At 48.6% G+C, this 21461-nt stretch overlaps 1 protein-coding gene across 3 annotated transcripts in view; it reads right to left on the bottom strand.

The window, feature by feature from the left end:
• Window positions 1-2631: 2631 nt before the first annotated feature.
• POU2F3 (POU class 2 homeobox 3) overlaps window positions 2632-21461 on the bottom strand; it is an 80749-nt gene continuing 61919 nt past the window's right edge. For all 3 annotated transcript variants that reach the window (XM_047753562.1, XM_047753564.1, XM_047753565.1), the window contains 8 exons: window positions 20909-20991; window positions 18039-18221; window positions 17474-17615; window positions 15689-15825; window positions 14046-14207; window positions 7243-7309; window positions 5593-5728; window positions 2632-4354 (listed from right to left, as the gene is read on the bottom strand). In XM_047753562.1, the coding sequence (XP_047609518.1) occupies window positions 4315-4354; window positions 5593-5728; window positions 7243-7309; window positions 14046-14207; window positions 15689-15825; window positions 17474-17615; window positions 18039-18221; window positions 20909-20991 (950 nt within the window). In that variant the 3' untranslated portion in view covers window positions 2632-4314. The remainder of the gene's footprint in view (window positions 4355-5592; window positions 5729-7242; window positions 7310-14045; window positions 14208-15688; window positions 15826-17473; window positions 17616-18038; window positions 18222-20908; window positions 20992-21461) is intronic.

The raw sequence follows: 21461 nt of genomic DNA, 5'->3' as shown, positions 1-21461 counted from the left end.
ACATGTGTAAGCACAGATATGCACAGATGGCCTCATGCATGGCAGAATAGTTTCTTTGTATACTGCAACTATTGCTGAAGGCTCCTCATGTTGTCTCTTTGCTACATACCTAACCCCTTTCAACTAGATCTCTTCTTGACAAAGTAACCGCCATCAATAGGCTTTCTCCCACTTTATCACATGAAATACTAGTCTTAATATAAGCCCCATCCAAACATGAAAAACAGTTAACCTTTCAGGAAGAAGTAAAACTATCCCTATTTGCAGAGGACATGATACTATACCTAGAGAATCCTAAAGACTCTACCAGAAAACTGTTAGAGCTCATCCATGAATTTGGCAAAGTCGCAGGATACAAAATCAATACACAGAAATCAATGGCATTTCTATACACTAACAATGAAAGAGCAGAAAAAGAAATTAGGGAAGCAATCCCATTTACCATCACATCCAAAAGAATAAAATACCTAGGAGTAAACCTACCTAAAGAGACAAAAGACCTGTACGCTGAAAACTATAAGCCACTGATGAAAGAAATCAAAGAGGACACAAATAGATGGAAAGATAAACCATGCTCGTGGATTGGAAGAGTTAATATTATCAAAATGACTATACTACCTAAGGCAATCTACAGATTCAATGCAATCCCTATCAAATCACCAAGGACATTTTTCACAGAACTCGAACAAAATAGTTTAAACTTTGTTTGGAAGCACAAAAGACCCAGAATAGCCAAAGATATCCTGAAAAAGAAAAATGGAGCTGGAGGAAGCAGGCTCCCAGAATTCAGACTATACTACAAAGCAACAGTCATCAGAACCACATGGTACTGGCACAAAGACAGAAAAATAGGTCAGTGGAACAGGATAGAAAGCTCAGAATTCAACCCATGCACCTACAGCCAACTCATCTATGACAAAGGAGGCAAGGATATATAATGGAGAAAGTACAGCTTTTTCAATAAGTGGTGCTGGGAAAACTAGACAGCCACATGGAAAAGAATGATATTAGAACACTCCCTAACACCATACACAAAAATAAACTCCAAATGGATTAAAGACCTAGATATAAGACCAGACACTATAAAACTTTTAGAGGCAAACATAGGCCAAACACTCTCTGACATAAACAACAGCAACATCTTCTCAGATCCACCTCTCAGAGTATTGACGACAAAAACAAAAATAAACAAATGGGACCTAATCAAACTTCAAAATTTCTGCACAGAAAAGGAAACCCTAAACAACACAAAAAGACAACCCACAGAATGGGAGAAAATCTTTGCAAGTGAACCAACTGACAAGGGATTAATCTCCAACATTTATAAACAACTTCTGCAGCTCCATCCAACAAAACAAACAAACCCATCAAAAAATGGGCAGAAGATCTAAACAGACAGTTCTCCAAAGAAGACACACAGATGGCTGAGAAACACATGAAAGGATGTTCAACATCACTCATTATTAGAGAGATGCAAATCAAAACCACTCTGAGGTACCACCTTACACCAGCCAGAGTGGCCATCATCAAAAGGTCTACAAACAATAAGTGCTGGACAGGGTGTGGAGAAAAAGGAACCCTAGTACACTGTTGGTGGGATTGTAAATTGGTGCAACCACTGGGGAAAACAGTATGGAGATTCCTCAGAAAACTAAAAATAGAACTACCATTTGATCCAGCAATCCCACTCCTGGGCATCTATCCAGAGAGAACCACGACTCACAAAGACACATGTACTACAATGTTCATTGCAGCAATACAATAGCCAAGACATGCAAACAACCTAAATGTCCATCGACAGAGAAGTGGATCCAGAAGATGTGGTATATATACACAATGAAATATTACTCAGCCATTAAAAAGGACAAAATACCAGCATTTTTAGCAACATGGATGGACCTAGAAATTATCATGCTAAGTGAAGTCAGCCATACAATGAGACACCAACATCCAATGCTTTCACTGACATGTGGGATCTGAAAAAAAAGGACAGACCGAACTTCTTTGCAGAACAGATGCTGACTCACAGACACTGAAAAACTTATGGTCTCCAGAGGATACAGTTTGGGGAAGGGGGGATGTGCTTGGGCTGTGGGATGGAAATCCTGTGAAATCAAATTGTTATGATCATTATACAACTACAGATGTGATAAATTCATTGGAGTAATAAAAAAATTAAATTAAAATAATAATAATAATAATAAAAAGAGTTAACCTTTCATTACTTAGATACAGACTCCCACCTTGGATATTATTATCTGCAACAAATGTTTAATCCCAATTTTAGTTTTTTTCCCCTTCAGTCATTACATTTTCAAAAGGCTTCCCTTCCCCACAGATCCACGTTTGCCTCAAAAATGGTAACTTTAAATTTTTATTAACTCAAGAGAAACCACAAGGGTAGCTTCCTTACCCCTCAATGCCCCCATCAAAAGTCACCATCCAGGAAGTTCCTGTTGTGGCACATCGGAAACAAATCCGACCAGTATCCATGAGGATTCGGGTTCGATTCCTGGCCTTGCTCAGTGGGTTAAGGATCGGGAGTTGCCTTGAGCTGTGGTGTGGGTTGCAGATGCGGCTTGGATCCCGAGTAGCTGTGGCTATGCTGTAGGCTGGCAGCTACAGCTCCAATTCAACCCCTAGCCTGGGAACCTCCATATGCAAAAAAAGTCACAGTCCACTCCAAAGCCAAACATATTTGATTTTTAAAATCACTCCTTGTCTTAAACATCCATCGCTTCCATTGTGAATGACGAATAAAGGTCCTTCAGTATATTTGAGAATATGAGCTATTAGCCTCAGCTTCCACATTTTAAGTATCTGAATGACCTGACCTCAAACATTCACCATTCTCTCTTACAGAAGGAGGAAACCAATCTCCTGACTATTCTGTCCTCAGGGTTGTTCGGTCAGAGCAGCAACTCTGAACTCTTCAGAGCCCTGTATTGATGTCATCTCAGCATCGGTTTGGGGAGTAAGAGACTTAATCTACCAATTTGAAACATTTCCCCAGCCCATTTCATTATATGTACTCATATCTCCCCCCAATAAAAGACACAGAATAATCTAAACCTCTTCTTATCCATAGCAGAATAGTTTATATCATCACTATACAAATTTATTTAGGAACAGAGAGATTCCTCTGAATATCAACATTTTCTTTGATATGCAGTCTTTAAAAAAAAAAAAGGTTACAATTTCTGGAATGGCTTCATGTTGCATGTCTACACACTGGCCCACAAAGAAGGAGGCTTGAGAGAGAATGTTCCCGTAGAAATCAGCAAGGATTCCCAGCCCATGTGGGAACTCCAGTGGAAGCTAGCGTAGTATTTCACACTTTGGTATTTTTTTCCTTTCTGTTTCTTTCTTTTTTTGTTAAAGAAGATAAAATATTACAGAGACGTCTTCAAAATTCACACCTGAGTTAGACATTTGGCTGGAAAATTCCACATTAAGAACGTGATCCAAAACCAGGAAAGAGCTATATACAAGTATTTTGCCAGCATAATTGTTGTGTGTTTGTTTTTGTGGTCTTCCTTCTGCATCAAGAGAAGGGAGAGAGGATGAGCTAAGAAGAAACACAGGGAAGGAGAGAAGGAACAAGTGCTCCTGGACTCTGGGGCAGACGGAGCAGACAGAAGAGCACCTGTGGGCTGAGACATGTGCCCAGGGGACCAAGGGCAGCTCAGCCTTCTGAAAAGAGGAGGGAACTTGGAGAATCTGGAATGGATCTGGTTCTCAAAAAGGGGGCGGGGCTAAAGAGAAAATGGGATGAAATGAAGATTCCATCAGAAAAACTTGGCCGAACAGAGAAAACATCAAAACTTTGGTGGAGACATCAGATGCAAATCTTTTCAGAGTCTAGAATCTGTTTGGAGATTGTGGCTAAGTTCAGAGTCAAAAGCACTATCTCCCCTCTGGACATTTGGCACCAGGCAAATGGCTGTGCCCAGAAGGTGCTGGAGATGGGCTGGAGCACAATGGCAAGAGGTCCTTCCTATGAAAGACCACAGCCGCAGGGATGCCGGCTGCAGTATTCAGAACTAGAGGGTGAGGGCACAGGCAAGGAACGTGAAAATGGTAAACTCCTAGGAGGGGTGTTCATTTCAAGAGCACTAGGAGTTAGCACATGGTTCAATCACAGTTTGGATCTCCAGAGGCCCTTGTTCCTGAAGAAGGCAAGAATTGGGGTTCATTGACAGTGGGGATTCTTTTCCACTCTCCTGAAAGTAATCTGTCCATAGAGAGAAGGCGTGACTGCCTTCCTCCAGTGGGGAATAACAGGGCCAGAGGCGCAGGAGAAACTTTTTGGTCTCAGTGGAGGTAGGTGGGATGATTCCATCGGTACCAAGATCTAGAAGGAAGAAAGAAACAAGTCAGTCGGTCAGCTTCTGATGATGAGAGAAGATGGGAATGGGTGGTGAGTGTGGGCACGGATGGGTAGGGTTTCTTTCTGGGGTGACGAAAATGCTCTGGAGTTAGATAATGGTGACAGTTGCACAACTTTGTGGATACACTGAAGAAGCCCTGACTTGTACACTTTATTTTTTTCATTTTTTATTTTTATTTTTGTCTTTTTGCCTTTTCTAGGGCCGCTCCCACAGCATATGGAGGTTCCCAGGCTGGGGGCTGAATCAGAACTGCAGCCGCTGGCCTACGCCAGAGCCATAGCAACGCGGGATCTGAGCCACGTCTGCAACCTACACCACAGCTCATGGCAATGCCAGATCCTTAACCCACTGAGCAAGGCCAGGGATTGAACCCACAACCTCATGGTTCCTAGTCGGATTCGTCAACCACTGAGCCACGACAGGAACTCCTGACTTGTACACTTTAAAGTGGTAAATTTTATGCAATGTGAATTATACCTCAAAATAATTTTGAAAGTGTTCATTATATGGTTTTCCCTCTTCTTCAGTGGGGGTGGTTGAGGAGCGCCAACCTTCTGGGCTGTGTGACAGTGGATTCATGTCCTCTCCCAAGCTCAGGTCTAACCAATAGCCTAACTTGCAAATCTGTTTTGGTCTGAATTGGGGAAGAATCTCTCTCTCGTGGCATCAGCTGGGAGAACATTTGTCAGAATAGAGTTTTTTGGTTCCCGAATCAAGGCTCAGAGGCTGCTTTTCCCATTGCGCCCCAGGTGGGAGCATGCGGTTAACGAGGCAGCACCCCTCCCCTCTCTCACGGCGGCCACGCTGGAAGCTCAGGCTCCAGGCAGAACACCCAGAGGACAGGGGAAGTGGCATGAAGGGGAGCTGTCTGAAGCCCAGTGAAGGACCTGGCCCTTTCTGACAGGAGCGTTTGGAAATTTCCACCCTCCCAGGGAGGATGGAAATTTTGGCTTTGTTGACATCAGCTCCTTGCCAGGACTGCTCACTGGCTGAAGCATCTCTTTTAAATCCCGCTCCCTAGGGAGAGAGTCCAGTCTGGCCCTCCACCCCGCCCCCTCCCTGCCACCTCAATCCCCTTTCCCAACCCGTGACAAGCTTTCTTTCCCAAGGTGTTGATCCAGACCCAGCTGCTCCCAGCTTCTCATGTGACCCCGCTCCCCAGTCCAGCTGGGGTGTCACCGTGCTCTCCCCTCCACCTCACCCTGAAGAGTTAAAACTGGAGGAGGAGTTCACGGCTGCTTTGGAGTTATTTTGAGATGCACTCGGGCTGCTGGCGTGGAGTCCTGAGCCAGGAGACGAAGGCCTGCTGTTGTTCCCAGGGGAACAGGATGACGTTACTGAGAACGAAGAGAGGCAAAAACAAGGGGAAATAATGAGGCTGGGTCCGGGGACCTCGTGACATTCAGACATCTGTTCCCCAAGGGTTCTCCCTGCTGCCTATTCCCCCACCCCTCTGTCCACCTCCTACCATCTGAGCATCCATAGCCGGCCCCAGAGGGGCCCTCATCATAAACGTTCTCCTCTGCCCAGGCCCTGGAGAGTCGCGTGGCTGGTTCTACAAGTCCAGGACTTGCCACATACAGGAAGGACAGATGCCAAAATCATCCTACTCCAGGACACACCCTGGGCTGGGCATATGCAGTCCCAGACCAAGGGGCAGGATGAGAAAAAGAACCAGAAGCCTCAGAAAGGAAGACAGGAGGAAAGAGAGAAAAGGACTTGGGGAGGAAGAGAGAAGCTGAGAGCACAGGTCAGCCTCTCCGGCTCTTCCATCTCCAGATGGTGCATGGTTTTCCAGAAAGAGCACAACCGGGAGTGAGAAGTCCCCGGCCATTCACTAAGCAGCCCTGTGGCCTGTGGCAACTTGCTTCATTTCCCTGAACTCCTTTTTGACTGCTGTAATATGGAGATTTGGATTAAACTGAGCTCTTATATTTGGGTTTCCCAAACCACGTTCTGTGGCTAAGAGGACATATATTTCCCCCTCTGAGCTGAGCTGCTTTTTTTTTTTTTTTTTTTTGGCCATTTCTTGGGCCACTCCTGCGGCATATGGAGGTTCCCAGGCTAGGGGTCAAATTGAAGCTGTGGCCACTGGCCTACACCAGAGCCACAACAACGAGGGATCTGGGCCGCATCTGCAACCTACACCACAGCTCATGGCAACGCCGGATCCTTAACCCACTGAGCAAGGCCAGGGATCAAACCCGCAACCTCATCGTTCCTAGTTGGATTCATTAACCACTGAACCACGACGGGAACTCCCGAGCTGAGCTGCTTTGAAGGGTGGATGGCAGTGGTCTCGATGATCATGTCAGGACAAGGAGCAGACATGGGATCTGTCCTGGGCAAATCCAGATATACGGTCACTCTTACCTAGTTCTTTGAAATGCTATAGATACTTTTTGAAAAAATAGAGTTTTGTAGAAAATTGGTTTGAAAAACTTGCCTTCTGTACAGCTCAATCATATATAACATACTTGAGGGCTGAGAAGTGCAGCAATTAAAACAAACACTGGTCCAAACTTTGCCTCCTCTGCATTTCCCAAATTTATTTGATTATGGAAGCCTTTTCCTCCTATCACAGATTTTAACATCCTTTGAAATAACATTTCGGGAATGCTGACTTAGGTAGGTACCTTTCAGGGTTTTTTTTTTTTTGGGGGGGGGGGGTTGGCAGTGTTCACAGCATGTAGAAGTTCCCAGACCAGAGACTGAACCCGCACCACAGCAATGGCAATGCCAGATCCTTAACCTGCTGAGCCACCAGGGAACTCCCAGTACCTTTCATTCTAATATCCCATTATTTAAAAGAATTCTGGTATTATTCAGAAACCTCATTTTTAGAGCTCACCTGTTCCAGGCATGGTGCTGTGGACAGGAGGAACAGAGAGGGGGCCCAGAGACCCAGAGGGAGACACCTGAAAGGCAAAAGAAGCTTGTAAATGTCCACTTCTGCTTCCTTTTCCAACCTCTGGCACTGCTCCCAGGCTGCTGGGCCCCAGACTCTGCAGAACCCAGGGCTCAGCTTCCTGGATGATGTCCTCATCCCAAACCTACCCTCAGTGCCCTGTTTCACAGGAAGGCCTCTGGACCATGTACAGCATCCAGCTCCGGCTCTGCCCTGTTCTGGCAGCTCCCTGCTGCCAACACAAGGCCCTGCCCTCCCTGCTGTGTGTTCCCTGACAAACTTTCTTCGGCACTGCCAGTCTGAAGCTGCCTGGCTCCGCCAGTCCGAAGCTGCCTTGCTCAAATGCTCCGGCAATGAGAAGAGCACGCCTCCTGGGCCCTGCTGTGGCTGACACTGCTGGTTGGCTGCCCATTTTCCAGTCCCTTCTTCCTTCTTAAAAGACTCCTGTGCTTGCTCAGGGCAGCAGAGAGCCCAGCCCTAACTACACTGTTTCAGGCTTCCCATCTTGATGCCTGAGTCAACTGTCCACTCTCTGGAGGTAACTGGAGGAGGTGAACTTTGGTCTCTGAAGGTTTTCATCTTGCCCTGGAGACGTCAGAGCACCATCAATTCTGGGTTTGGGAGGGACCTAGGATAATTTAGTTTAACCTCCCATGCAGCTCAGGCATCCCCCCTTCAGGATTACGATCCTAGCACAAACTGGAACAAGGTGTAATAAAAAGAATGGACACCGGGGCCCAACACATGTGGGGGTTGGGGGCTGGCTCCACCACCCTCTGTGTGACTTGGGCAAGTTACTCAACCCCACTGAGATTGGGTTTTCTCAGCCGTAAAATAGCAGTAACACCTCCCTCATATTTTCTTTTAATTAAGAATTAATGAGATAATGTCCGTAAAGCTCCAAGCTAATGCCTGGCAAAGGGCACCAGGCTGGTTAAATGTTAGTTCCCTTCCTTCCTGCAAGAAGGTGTTAACTGCTGGGTGTCTCTAGATGCTGTTTACTTCTTCATTTGAGCTGAGCTCTGCATATTCCCCTTATTCTCCTGCTGACCTGGGACGCTCAGATCAACCTTTACAAAGGACCCTGCAAGGAAGGAAGTTCTGCCGGGGAACTGTGATTGGCTACTCCTCCCCTCCCTAGTTTGGAACCTCCCATCCCAGACGACACGATGCAGCATGCACCCATTTCCTAATTAATCAGCAATGGTTTTGCTGCTTTCATGTACCTGCCCTCTTACCAGGAGCCTCCTCAGTAGGCTGGGGGCCCACGAAGGGTGGAGACAGGTGTGGAGCAGCGTGGTAAGAGATGGTATCAATCATCTCCCTCCCTCGTCTCCTTCGCCCCTCCCTGGGGCCACACCCCAAGAAATACGTTGTTGTTTTTAAATAAATAATGTCTTTAGTCACTGTGACCGGCTTCAGCTTCCTTCTGGAGACAGGCTGTACAGACCCCAACAGACATAAATACGGTTCCCCCTGTTAAATTTTTTCTATAAGTGCTGGCATTCTGCCCACCTTGGTCTGAATAATTTTGCCTTTTTTTTTTTTCTTAACTGCGTATCTTGGAGATCATTTCACATCAGAAGCAGAGGAAGTTATGTCCTGGTCCCAAGGAGGCTGTCCCAGTGAGACCTCGGGAGAAAATAGGATCAGAACATTCTCTTGAGCCTCTTCCTACAGGACACCACAAATCTGAATGTGGTTGTTTTTTTAACATCTTTCTCCCCCACGAGGCCGCAGACTTCCGGAGGGCAGGTTGATGCTTGCATGGTCTTCTGCTGTGTCCTCAGTGTCTACTGCAGTGCCTGGAACCCTGCAGGTGCTCAGTAAATGTGTGGTGAATGCATGACGAGAACGCCTCATGGCTCCTTCATGCCTCCCACCACTTTCATCACGTTAATGTCCTGGGTGGGGACTGGGCCGGAATGATAACTACCTCCCATCTAGTCTAAACAAAGCCCCAACTTTAAAGATCCCAACTCTCTTATGACATGGTGCAGTTTCCTTCACATGGCCTACAACGCCCTACGCCCCCGCCTACCTCTCCAGCCTCCCCATTCACACACGCTCTCACTCCCTGGGTTGCAGTCCAGCCTTCTGTGCTTCTTCTCCCCACCCCACCCAGCCTCAGGGCCTTTGTATGCTATGTTTCCTCTCCATAGAATGTTCTTCCGACACGCTCTCCTCCCACCTGGCATCGCCCTCCCCCCCCCACCCAGTGTAGACCTTTCCCCCATTCATGTCTGCTCTTTCTTCTGCTGTCAGTTCTGCTATCGTTCCTCAGAGAAGCCCCTGACACCCTGGACTAGGTTAGCTCCCTCAAATACGTGTGCTGACTAGCTGTATAAGCATGATCTTGTGAATGCATTTTCTTTTTTTGAATGGCCACACCCATGGCATATGGAAGTTCCTGGGTCAGGGAGTGGTTCTGAGCCATAGCTGTGACCAACGCTACACCACAGCTGCAGCAACGGTGGGTCATTCAATACTCTGCATCAGGCCAGGGATCATACCTGCACCTCTGTAGCCACCCAAACTGTTGCAGTCAAATTACTTTTTCTCTTTTTACATATTTTAAAATTAAAGTATAGTCGATTTACAATGTTGTGCCAATTTCTGTTGTACAGCAAAGTGACCCAGTGATTCATATGTTACATTCCCTTTCTTATATTATCTTCCATCGTGGTCTATCCCAAGGGACAGGATTATAGTTCCCTGTGCTATACAGTAGGACCTCACTGCTTATCCATTCTTTTTTTTTCTTTTGTCTTTTAGGGCTGCACCCCTGGCATTTGGAGGTTCCCAGGCTAAGGGTCCAATCAGAGCTGTAGCCACTGGCCTACACCAGAGCCACAGCAACGTGGGAGCTGAGCCACATCTGCAACCTACACCACAGTTCACGGCAATGCCGGATCCTTAACCCACTGAGCGAGGCCAGGGATCGAACCCACATCCTCATGGATGACAGTTGGGTTAATTAGCCACTGAGCCACGATGGGAACTCCTGCTTATCCATTCTAAATATAATAGTTTGCATATACTAATCCCAAACTCCCAGTCCCTCCCACTACCTCCCTAGCAGTCAAGCTCTTAATCCACTGGGCCACAGTGGGAACTCCCTTAATAATGCATTCTTGATGGGAAGAAAATGTAAATATTTAGCAAGAGCTTTTATGAAAGGAATGGAAATTGACTTCTTGCTTGTACATATAGGCAAGGCTGTTATATTATTCAGTCTCTTAACACTGCTTCAAAGTGTAGGGTTTCTCTTGGCTGTAGATTGTCCCAGAATTGCATTCTGAATGAATAAAGGCTTCAAAAAAAAAAAAAATCTTCTTTGGAGGCTTCATCACAAAGTGCATTCAGTTAATGTCTGTTTTCCTTGCTAGGCTGTAAGCAGGGGTCACAAACATCCGGTGTACTGCCTTATCCCAGTGCCAAACAGATGGTGGGCGCTCAGTACATATTTAAGAATGGAATGATGAATGCACATCACATTGTTTCTGACTTAAAATTTTCAGTGGTTCCTCATAGCTTTTAGGGTTATTTAGCATCCACAGCCCACCATGATCTAGCTTTCCTCTACCTCTCTGTCTTGGTCCTAAACCCTTAGCTCCAGCAGGAAAAAAATGCTTGCGGTTGCGGTTCCCCAAATGCCTCATGTTGTTTTATAATGCTATGCCTCTCACAGACTGTTCCTTTTGCCTGCTGTGCTGCTCTTTTTTTTTTTTTTTTTTTAGCTTTTTAGGGCCAAACTAGCGGCACATGGAGGTTCCCAGGTTAGGGGTTCAATTGGAACTATAGCCGCTGGCCACAGCCAGAGCACACAGGATCCAAGCTGCATCTGCCACCTACACCACAGTCCAGCAACACTGGATCCCTAACCCACTGAGTGAGGCCAAAGATCGAACTTGCGTCCTCATGGATGCTAGTCAGATTCCTTAACCCCTGAGCCAGGATGGGAACTCCCTGTGCCACTCTTTTTGCTAGCCCCTAATTTGTTTGGAGAACAAACAAATTAGGGGGTGGCCCTCCCACACCCCATTCTGATTTGGGCGTCTTTTATCTGTGTTCCCGTAGCACCCCTGCAGGGCTTCACCCCTCACATCGCCTTCATTGTAATTTCCGCCTTTTCTGCTTCCTCTTTGTGTTTCTTCCCTTGGCTCTTCCTTTGCTCATCCCCCAAACGCTGGTGTTCCCCAGGGCTGGGGCCTAGACTCTCCTCTTTGCTTCCTCTGTACATTCTCCATACGTGAGCTCCTCTTACCCAGGATTTCGACTGTCCTCTGCATGCCTGTGACCCTTTTCCTGGCCTTCCCTCCTGACCTCCAGACCCATTATGCCAAGCGCGCAGAAACATGCCCACCTGGGCCTCACTGGGTATCATATCATACTGATATAAAGAACGGAAGTCATCACTTTTTTCCACCCCTCAGCCAGCTCCTCCTCCTGTATGTGACTGTCCCATCAATGGCACCAGCAACTACCCAGTCAGCCCAGCCTGAATGTAGAGTCATCCCAGAGTATTCCCATTCCTTAATCGCTCTCTCTGCCCTTGCTCAGTTTTCTTTTGTTATTGTTGGGGTTTTCTTTTTTGTTGGTTTTATTGGTTTGTTTGGCCATGACTTCAGCATGTTGAACTTTCCGGGCCAGGGTTGGAATCTGTGCCACAGCAGCAACCCTAGCCTCTGCAGTGACAATGCTGGATCTTTAACCCACTGAGCCATAAGGTTTATTAACCAAGACCTCATAATTCTACCTTCTAATTATCTCCTGACTCTCTCCCACCCCCTCATCCTTACCAGATGGGTTTGCTTGAGCCCTCACGATAGCTCTACCAGAAAACTGCAGTCACATCCAACTGGGTTCCCTGAAACCAAACCTTGTGCTGCTCAAGGACCCTTTTTTTTTAATGTCTTAATTTCAGATAATTTTATTTTTATTATGATTAAAACTAAAACACAGAAGTCTGAAATTATTAATAAAGCGCACAGACCTCTGAGACTGCATTCAATGCCTCGTTTACATCACTCCTTGCTTTCTGATCAAACCATCCTTTATAACTGCCGTCAGAATGGTGGTTCTAAAAAGCCAATCTGATCATGCCAGTGCTTGGCCTCGAAGCCTTTAGCAGCATCCCAAGCCTTCAAGCTCCTTCAGGCTGGCCCTGGCTCATCTCTCCAGCCTCATCTTTCAGCATTCCTCGGCGTGGAACCACCTGTGGTTCCATGAATGCTCCCTGTTCTCCCTGCTCCAGGCTACTGTTCTCGTACTTTCCCCTTGTGGGATCCCCACCCCTCCCCTTACTTGCCTCTTCACTCCTTCTTGCCTTTTAAGACTCAGCTCAGGTATTAATGATCTCCTTGGGGAAGCCTCCCTAACCACCACCTCCCAAGGCTTTGGTGGCTGCTATTCCTAAGTTCTCTGAGAGAAATCACCATGTCGTTTATCATTTGTTTATTTGTCTGCCTCCTCTGCTAGGCAGTGAGGTCCTCTGGGACAGGGGACGAACTTTACTTCTCTGTGCATCCCTTGCACTTGGCACAAAGACCAATACATAGTACATGCTTGACACGATGAGGGTGAGGCTGAGTTTCCACCCATCCTTGAGGGATGAAAGACACGAGGCCAACGCCATTATCCCCAACTCCCTTAACCTTCAACTGTTACCATCCCCAGGGATGGAGAAGAGCCTTCCCAGCCCACCCTCCAGGTACCATCTCTCTCCTGGATGGAGAGGATAGTTCCAAACTTCCAGTCTGCCTGAACTTCAAATTATCCCCACCCTGACTTCTCCCCCGAACGCCAGAACCATAGCTATAACTGTCTATGTGACACTTTCCTATGTGACACTTTTCTCTTGGACTCCTGGGAGATAAGTCCAATTTAATAATGACCAGCTCCAAATTCTTGGGGTTTTTTTTCCCCTCTCAAACCTGTTTCTCTTGTAGTCTGCATCATCTCAAAAGATGGAAGCGCCTTCCAGCCAGCCGCCAGGTCAGAACCCTTGAAGTCCTCTTGGCCTCATTTCTCATTCTCCGTGTCTGAGCGCACAGCACATCTTGTTGGCTTCATGGTTGAAATGCATTCAGGATCCAGCTATGCCTCCTTCCCACCATGACTACCATTCTAGCCCAAGCCTCCGCCACTCTCAGCATGATTGTTGTGATTCTCCTGGCTGGTGTCCTGCTTCCACTCAGGTAATGCCCCACAGAGCAGCCAGGTCAGCCAGCTCAGGCTTCTCCGCCCAGAGTTCTCCAGTGCCTTCATCCCGGGTCCTTCCGATGGCTTCTGAGACCTTGGTGAACTGATCCCTGTTACTTCTCTGACTTCATCTCCCCACTTCTCACCTCCTTTCCCATCTGGCTACCCTATCTTCCTTGATGTTCCTCAAACATGCCAAGTCTTCACATTATCTGGTCCCTCCACCTGGAACACTCTTTCCCCCGGCTATTTCATTCCCTTTCAACACTTAGATCTTTGCACAAATATCACCTTATCTGAGAGGTCTTCTCTCAGCTCTTTCTTTAAAAAAAGCATCTTACCCATGATCACTTTCTATCCCCTTCACCTTCTTTACTCTGCCATATATTATGTATATATATTTTTTATCTACAGCATCTCTTTGTTATTTAGCTATTCCGTGGCCCCCAAACCCCATCTTCCCTAGGATGGGGAGGCCTCTTTGCCCTCCAGGCTTCATCTCCCCCAGTGCCTGGCAGGCAGCTTGGCTCCTGGCCACTCACCAGCCGGGAACTGTACATAGGTGATTTGATGGGTGTGGCCACAGGGCAGTTGATTCGCTTTTCCTTTTGGCGTCGGTTGCAGAACCAGACCCTCACCACCTCCTTCTCCATGGACAGCTGCTCTGCAATCATGGAGATCTCCTCTGAGCTGGGCTTGGGGTTCTACAGAAATCGAAGGGATGGAGTGGTCAGGGGGAGAAGAGAATTGCAGGGTTGGAGACAGATGTTGCAAAGATGCAGGACAGAACAATCGATGGAGCAAAAGCTTTACAATCAGATCTAGAAGGTGATCATGGCTTTCGCGCATACTCTGTAGCCTTAGGAAACTTACTGAACCTCTCTGAGCCTCAGTCTTATCATCTATGAAATAAGCGTAATAATGCCTACCCTACAGGATGATTGTGAAGATAAAATGAGAAAATGTGTGTAAACTGCCCAGCACAGGGGCAAAGGCAGGTGCAGGCTCTTCTCTCCCTCCTGCTGGGGAAGTTCTGAAAAGAGGAGCCCATTGGTGAGTTGGGCGGAGCAGGCAGAATGCCCAGAATCCACGCTCTGCTCTCTTCTTTCCTTGCGACCTGACAACTCTTCTTTCATGTCCTTCCCGTCTATCTCAAAATAGGAAGTGATAACGTTAAAACATGTAGACCCGTCAAGCCTATGGAGGAGATCTTGTTCTGCCTCGGCTCTCGCTCTGTCCCTTCACTCCCCCAACCCAGTCTTTGATCTTAGCCCCTTTATCTCCATTCTACACCCTCCTTTACTCCAGCTGCTCTGAACAACTTAATCAGAAGGAAATGCCAGCTTTTGTCATCCTGCCAGCAGGATGCAGCCATCAAACCCTGAGTCATATGTGCTGGAGAATCTGCTGGAGAGGCGGCAATCCTGGAGGCCTGGGGCCTGCAAGGTGGAACTAGGCCATGGGCGAGGCCTTTAGGGACCTGTGTGGTGCGGATGGAAGCTCCAGAGGCTGGTACCTAAGGGATCCTAATTAGAAGCTGTTTAGACCACACCTGTTTATCCCTCTTCTCTCCTCCCCCATCTCCCACAGGGCACATAGCTGTATTATTAGCTTCCACATATTGGCTCAAGAATATGCTTGTGCTGCAAGTTCTTAAAAATGTGAGTATGTAATATTATCACAAATATTTAAGTGTGCAGAGAAGAAAGAAATAGAAGGACATACATTTGGATGGCATTTGATGGTGGATCTTTTTCCTACTTCTCTTCATTTTCCAAATTGTTTACAGTGGGCATTTATTCTATTTGTAATTTGAAAAATACCAAACAATGCAATGAAAATAAAGGATTTATACACAATGCCATGCCTCTGCTCCCTTAACTAAACTGGTACAGAGGTGCACTCTCTTCTGGGGCCCTATCCCAGTCTGTAAATCTCCCAGTGAGAGGGACCATGGGCCTCAAATAGAGGTCAGGACAAGGAGGGTCAGGGTGGCAGAAAGTTCCTGGAACCCAGCCTGTCACTCAGACACCTGGGGGCCTGGAGTGGGGGCGTGTCTCTGCTTTTAGACCCTTTCCCAGGGCAGGTGCATGGCGGCAAGGGGGTAGTGCCAAGGGGCCTGTGTGTGTCTGCTCACCCACCTGTGCAAGTCGGCCCACCCGCTCCCACCCAAGGATCCGCTCACATCTTGAAATCTCTTCTCCAGAGTCAGGCGGATGTTGGTCTCAATGCTGGTCCGCTTCTTCCTCTTCCTCCCGAACACCTCACTGAGGGTGGGGTAAGAGCTGGGGGTGCTCACTGAGGGGTCTGATGGCGAGGACTCTGGTGGGGGGTGGGTGAAAGAGCAGAGGAGACTCAGAGAAGGCAGCCAGTTCCGGCTCTGTCACGATGGACTTGAGGTCCAAGGACCCCCTCCGGGCGGGTTCTGCCGTAGTGCTGTTGGGACCAGCCCCCGCCACCCCCCAGCAGGGGAACCAGAACAGACCAAGAATCCTGCTCCTCCTCGTTGTTCTGGGCAAAGGTCCTCCATGCCTCCCACGGCAGGGCCTCCAGTGTTTGCGGTCATGGTTCAGGGCCACCCAGACATCAGCGGCATGTGTGGGTGTGAGTGGGTGCAGGCAGAACTCCTGCAAGTGACACTCAGGAGTCTGTCTTTTACAAGGAGGCCTGGATGGAAATCCCGAGTAAAACGGAGCTAAAAACGATGACACTTGGTGGCGGAATGTGGGTGTTGAAGCCACTTCCTGTCAGTGTGAGTGTGGGAACTAAGGCTGTACGCTCCGCAGGCAGGGCTGTCCCTTAGGAGGGGGCATCACGCTAGAAGTGATCTGCAAGGTCCTGCCCGAAGATCCTAAGACCCTCTGACCACCCCAGTCCAAAGGTGCCTAAGGGACAGGCTGTTGGGAGGAGCTTCCTCGCCCCCTCCCATGTTTCTATGGGGAGGGATTTCTGAGAAAATCACACCCTTGGCTGCCCATCAGCCCTTTCCTCCCTCTCCTCGGTAACTGCTAACATGTGCCTGTCTATGGACTAGAGCCCAGCCCTGGCTCTGCTCCCCTCTCCACCCAGGCCAGTGGTTCTTAACCTGGGGTGATGCTGTATCACCACCACTCCCCCCAGGGATGGTTGGCAGTATCTGGAGACATTTTTGCACGTCTCAGTAGGGGGCGGGTGCTACTGGCCTCTCATGGGTAGAGACCAAGGATGCTGATAAATATGCTCCAATTAATTCACAGCACATCTGCCTCCAACAGAGTATTGTCTTGCCCAGGATGCTGATAGTGGCATGGTTGAGAAGTCCTGTCCCATGCTACTCTGTGACACCACACTCCCTTTTTTTTTTTTCCACACTCTTTCACTAATTATTCCAAACATTCTGCCCTTGACTTATACCCTAGACCTCCTGGAAAGTCTCCCGGTGTCCTCCTGACTAAATCTTCCTGCAAACCCGACTCCTACTGTAAGGCTTTCCCAACCTGTCTCGCTGGCAATAATTCCCTGCCCTCTGAAAACTTACTCAAGAATTAGCCAGATAAGGATCTCATGTTGTGCTTATTTCCTCCTCCTCCCAGCCCTGAGACACTAGAAAACCCACCTCCCTATCCCCCTGACCTAGACTTAGTCCAGGCAGCAATCTGGGTAAGTGCGTCTGCCCTGCAGACCCAATCTTTGTCTCTGGTGAGCTGTGCTGTGGGCGAGGCAGGTGGCTCTGGGGTAGGGAATGGAATGGGGCAAGTCTTCGTGGTCACAGACCTGAAGTCAAGTCCTTCATGGCTTGCTGGTAATGAAGCTAATGTTTTCATCTCTACTTGCCCGTCTCCTGTGTCTTATCTCTCCTTTGGCTCCATACTCAGGAGGAGAGGAAAAGGTGTTGCGTATCAACTGCCTGAAGCCCCAGCCCAGACCAGCTGCCAGCCCCTCCCTGCAGATGCTCTAGAGCAGCATCCATTCTTGTGTTCCCAAGGCCTACCTGCATCGTTCAGCCACTTCTCCAGCAGTGGCTTGAGCTTGCACATGTTCTTGAAGCTCAGATTGAGGGCCTCAAATCTCGAGATGGTAGTCTGGCTGAAGTCATTGCCATACAGCTTTCCCATCGCCAGCCCCACGTCTCCCTGCGCGTGGGGGTGGAGAGGGAGGAGCTTGAGAGGCAGGCTCCTTCTCTCCTTCGTCCACATACCCCACTGTTCTAGCACCTATCACATACCCACCGAACCTTCCAGCACCCGCCCACCACCTTGGCTCCCTTCAAGATTTTTTTCCCTCGAAGATGGAGAATTGGTTTCGTTCTCTCCGTAGACTGAGCAGGCTGTGCCTATGGGCTTGCTCCTTGCCTGGCTCTCATTCCTCTCCTCTCCACCAGCTGTCCCCGGTTTCCCTACCGATGGCAACTGGGTCCTATGCTCGGGCAACACAGGCACACGATGGGTTTGCCCCAAACACAGTGAGCCTCAGATCGCTCTTGAAACCGCCACTCTGGAAGCCCAGTCTCTACTCACTCAACCCGATTTCTTCCATCTCCTTGCCCCAAACCAAACCTGTGTGAAGCCCAGCTTAATGCGCCTCTGCTTGAAGGTCTTGGCAAACTTCTCCAGCTCCTCCAGGTCACTGGGCTCGTCAGCCCCTCCAGAGCTGGGAAGATGCTTGGACGCTGGGAGATGCTGAGACGCTTCCAGATGAGGTTCTAAAGAGGATCCTGGCAGCCCTGGACGCCCAACTGCCTAGGAGGGGACACACACCAAACAGCTCCACAAGCAGGCCACAGATCAAATGACATTTTCTGATATTTTGTAACCAATAGGCTCACTCAGAGGAATAGATATGTTGTATTGCTATTATTTCAATGGTGTGGAAGTGGAAAGTAGAGTTTCTATGAAGGGACTGGCAAATAGCTAGAACTGCTAAGGCAGAAACAACAGGAGTGCAGGCTAGGGAGGTGGCCTTTCTGGGTTTTCATCTATGACTCAGTTGTTTGACTCTGAGCAGGTAACTTCCTCCTTTTGGTTTTCCACCAAAAAAGGAGCTGGCAGGCTTGTTTACAAAGGTCCCCCAAACAAATCTTAGAATGAGACAAGAAAAAGGTTGTTTCGCCTGTTCTTTTCCACAAAACCAAGTCACTGAGGTGTTCCACAGGCATTAACTGAAGATAACAGAGACCATCTGAGACTCATTACATTAATAAAATTGTCATAAAATTCCAAACTCTTGTGACGGCCATTTTACTTTCTAAACCATCATTTTCTTTGATGAGAGGATTTTGGTTTTTGCTTAAAAAAAAAAAAAAAAAACAGAGGTATTCCAGTGCTATCTAAATGCACCCTGATCTCATTTGTGGTTGTCAGGAGACCTTCTTTCTTTAGTTTATTGTCATAGGAAAACAGACCCTGATACCTGGGGTCCTTGTTGTGCCCATTTGGGGTCAGGAGTAAATCCAACTTGTGCACAAAGAAGGGGTGGAACTCAGGGCTGATGGCCTAACGGGCACTGGGTCCAGTGCTCCCCGCGTGGATGATGTGGCCTGAGTCCACATCTTCCTTCTCCTCCCAGTTTACTCTTGGCCTAGCCCGGGGGTAACTGTACTCTTCTCTTGCAAGATATTCAGGCTTCCCGTTCAGGCAGCAGCCTTGCGATGACCAGAGAGAAGTCAGGAAGTCTTTTTCCCGCGGGAAGGTCTTTTAAGAGCAGAATGCTTTGAAACCATTAGAATTTGATCCTGTTTGGCATGGAAGGAGTGGTGCAGAGCCGACCCTCAGGACACAGGCTCTGTCTTCTCCGCGTCTTCCTTTTCATGAATTCGTCTATCCTTTCATGTGACAAACACCTATTGAGTTCTTTGCTAGACCGTCTCCCTCCCCGCTTCGCTTCCAACCAGGTGCCAGACTGCATTGATTCTACTCCCCCAGCTGCCCCTCCATCCGCTTCTCCTCTCTACCCTTACTGATGCGACCCTACCCTTTGCCCCTGCCCCAGGTGATCTTAACAGCCTTCCACAGGCTCTCCGTTTCAGTCTCACCCGGCTCACATGTTATGACACGAGTGTTGATCTTGAGCTCTAAGATCTTTTCCAAGTCTAGGTCTGCGATGATGAGTCTGAGAGCAGTCAGGCAGAAGTCCAAAAGCTCAGGACTCGGGTGTCCCCATTCCTATGAGCCACTAGGTGGCAGCCTCCCCCTTCCAGAGGCCTTCAGTGGCCACTCTAGCCCTCTAAAGCCAGGGCCCTTCGTGATCCATGGGGAGCTCTTAGCGCAGAGAAGGGACATTAATAAGATCTCTGCAGTCAATGACGGAAGACAATGTGAGAAAAAGGATGTATGTGTGACTGGGTGTCTTTGCGGTGCTGTAGAACATTGACAAAACACTGTCAACCAGCTATAGTGGAAAAAATAAAAATCATAAAAAAAAGAAAATCTCTGCAGTCACTCCCAACTTTTGCACACATCCATCTCTGCAGGGCCATGTCACGCTGCTGCAGGTTATTAACTGCATGGGGGCACACAGATGCGGGAAGGCATGGCAGCTACTATACAGCTTCTGCTGCTCTCCCCAAGCCATGTCCCTGGACGAGGCTGCATCTGGCCAGAGAAGAGGTGCCTTTTTTCTAATGGGCAAACAGGTGCTGTGTGGCACCACAGCAGCTCTGCAAAGAGCCCTCTCGCAGACCTCCATCCTCCTGACCTGCACATGTGTCCACTGCAGGTGGGGAGGGGGGTTGGGTGTCCGGGAGGAGGGGTGCAGTGTGGGGAGGCAGTCTCAAAGCCTGCTTATTAAGAGAGGCTCCCTCCACCCCAACAAAAGGGAAGGAAAAGGAATAAAGAAAGAAAGAAAAACAGGAGTTCCTCTGTGGCTCAGGGAATTAAGGACCCAGTATTGTCACTGTAGCAGCTTGGGTTGCTGATGTGGTGAGGGTTCCACTCCTGGCCCAGGAACTTCCACATGCTGCAAGAGTGGCCAAAAAGAAGAAAAAAGGAAAAGAGAAAAAAGAAAGAAAGAAAAAGAAAGAGAGAGGCCCAGAGGTGAGAAATACTGGCTGTGTGTTCTCGGGACATCAGGCCTGTGGGACTCTGGTCTCCCCCTTAGGGTGGTCACCTTGGCATCCCTGGAAAGTTAGCTGACCCCTGGCTCTAAGAGTGATGCTAGGGCCTAATGGGGCTGGAGTGCCTGCGTTATAGAGCAGCCTAGCCCGGGAGCCGGAATCTCTGGGTTCTAATTCTGGCTCCGGTGATACTGAGTCCATCGTTTCCCTGGCTATGGCTTGAAGTTCCCCAAGTGCCAAAAGGGATAATCCCCCTGCTCTCCCCTCTTCCGAGAGGGCTAAGTGCACCATCAAGGGGGTGGGAAAAACCACAGAGCTTAATCCTGCCAGGAGCTGAGATGTTCCTAGAGGAGAAGAGAGGACCGGGGTGTTTACCTGGGATGCCAGGCCAGGCCCCGTCTGCGGGAGGAGGAGGGAGCTTTGTTGCTGTGGAAAGGGGAGAAGATTTGGCTGCAGACCTGGGTGAAAGGGGAGGAACAAAGAAACAACAAATAAAATCCAGGCCAGCTGAAAGACATGCTCTACGGCTTTGGCACCAGGATAACTGTCTCCACCCCCTGCTACCTAACCAGGTCCCTCCGACCCACCTCCAGCCCTGTGGAGAGGCTCCCACAGGCGCTGTCAGGATTGCCACACGCAGGTGGAGGCGAATCAGACACAGGGAGAAGCAGATGTAAACAGCAGTCCCCAAACCAGTCCTGCTTGCCTGCCCGCCTGCAGTGGTGCAAAGGCAACCTGCCGTGGGAACTGATAACCAGGGCTGAAGCAATCCAAGAGGAGATGTGCAGTGACTACTAAGATTTCCAGCTGGAGCGGAGGGTTTCCGTTTTGCCCACAGAAGTAGCAGCATGGCTATACAGGCTGCACCAAACCTGCAAAGGTGTCAGGTCGAGGGAATGGCGCCACACAGTCCAGAGGGCAGCAGACA

This window comes from Phacochoerus africanus, chromosome 11, assembly GCF_016906955.1.
Source record: "Phacochoerus africanus isolate WHEZ1 chromosome 11, ROS_Pafr_v1, whole genome shotgun sequence".
Lineage (NCBI taxonomy): Eukaryota > Metazoa > Chordata > Mammalia > Artiodactyla > Suidae > Phacochoerus > Phacochoerus africanus.
This window is presented reverse-complemented; position numbering and strand designations above follow the sequence as displayed.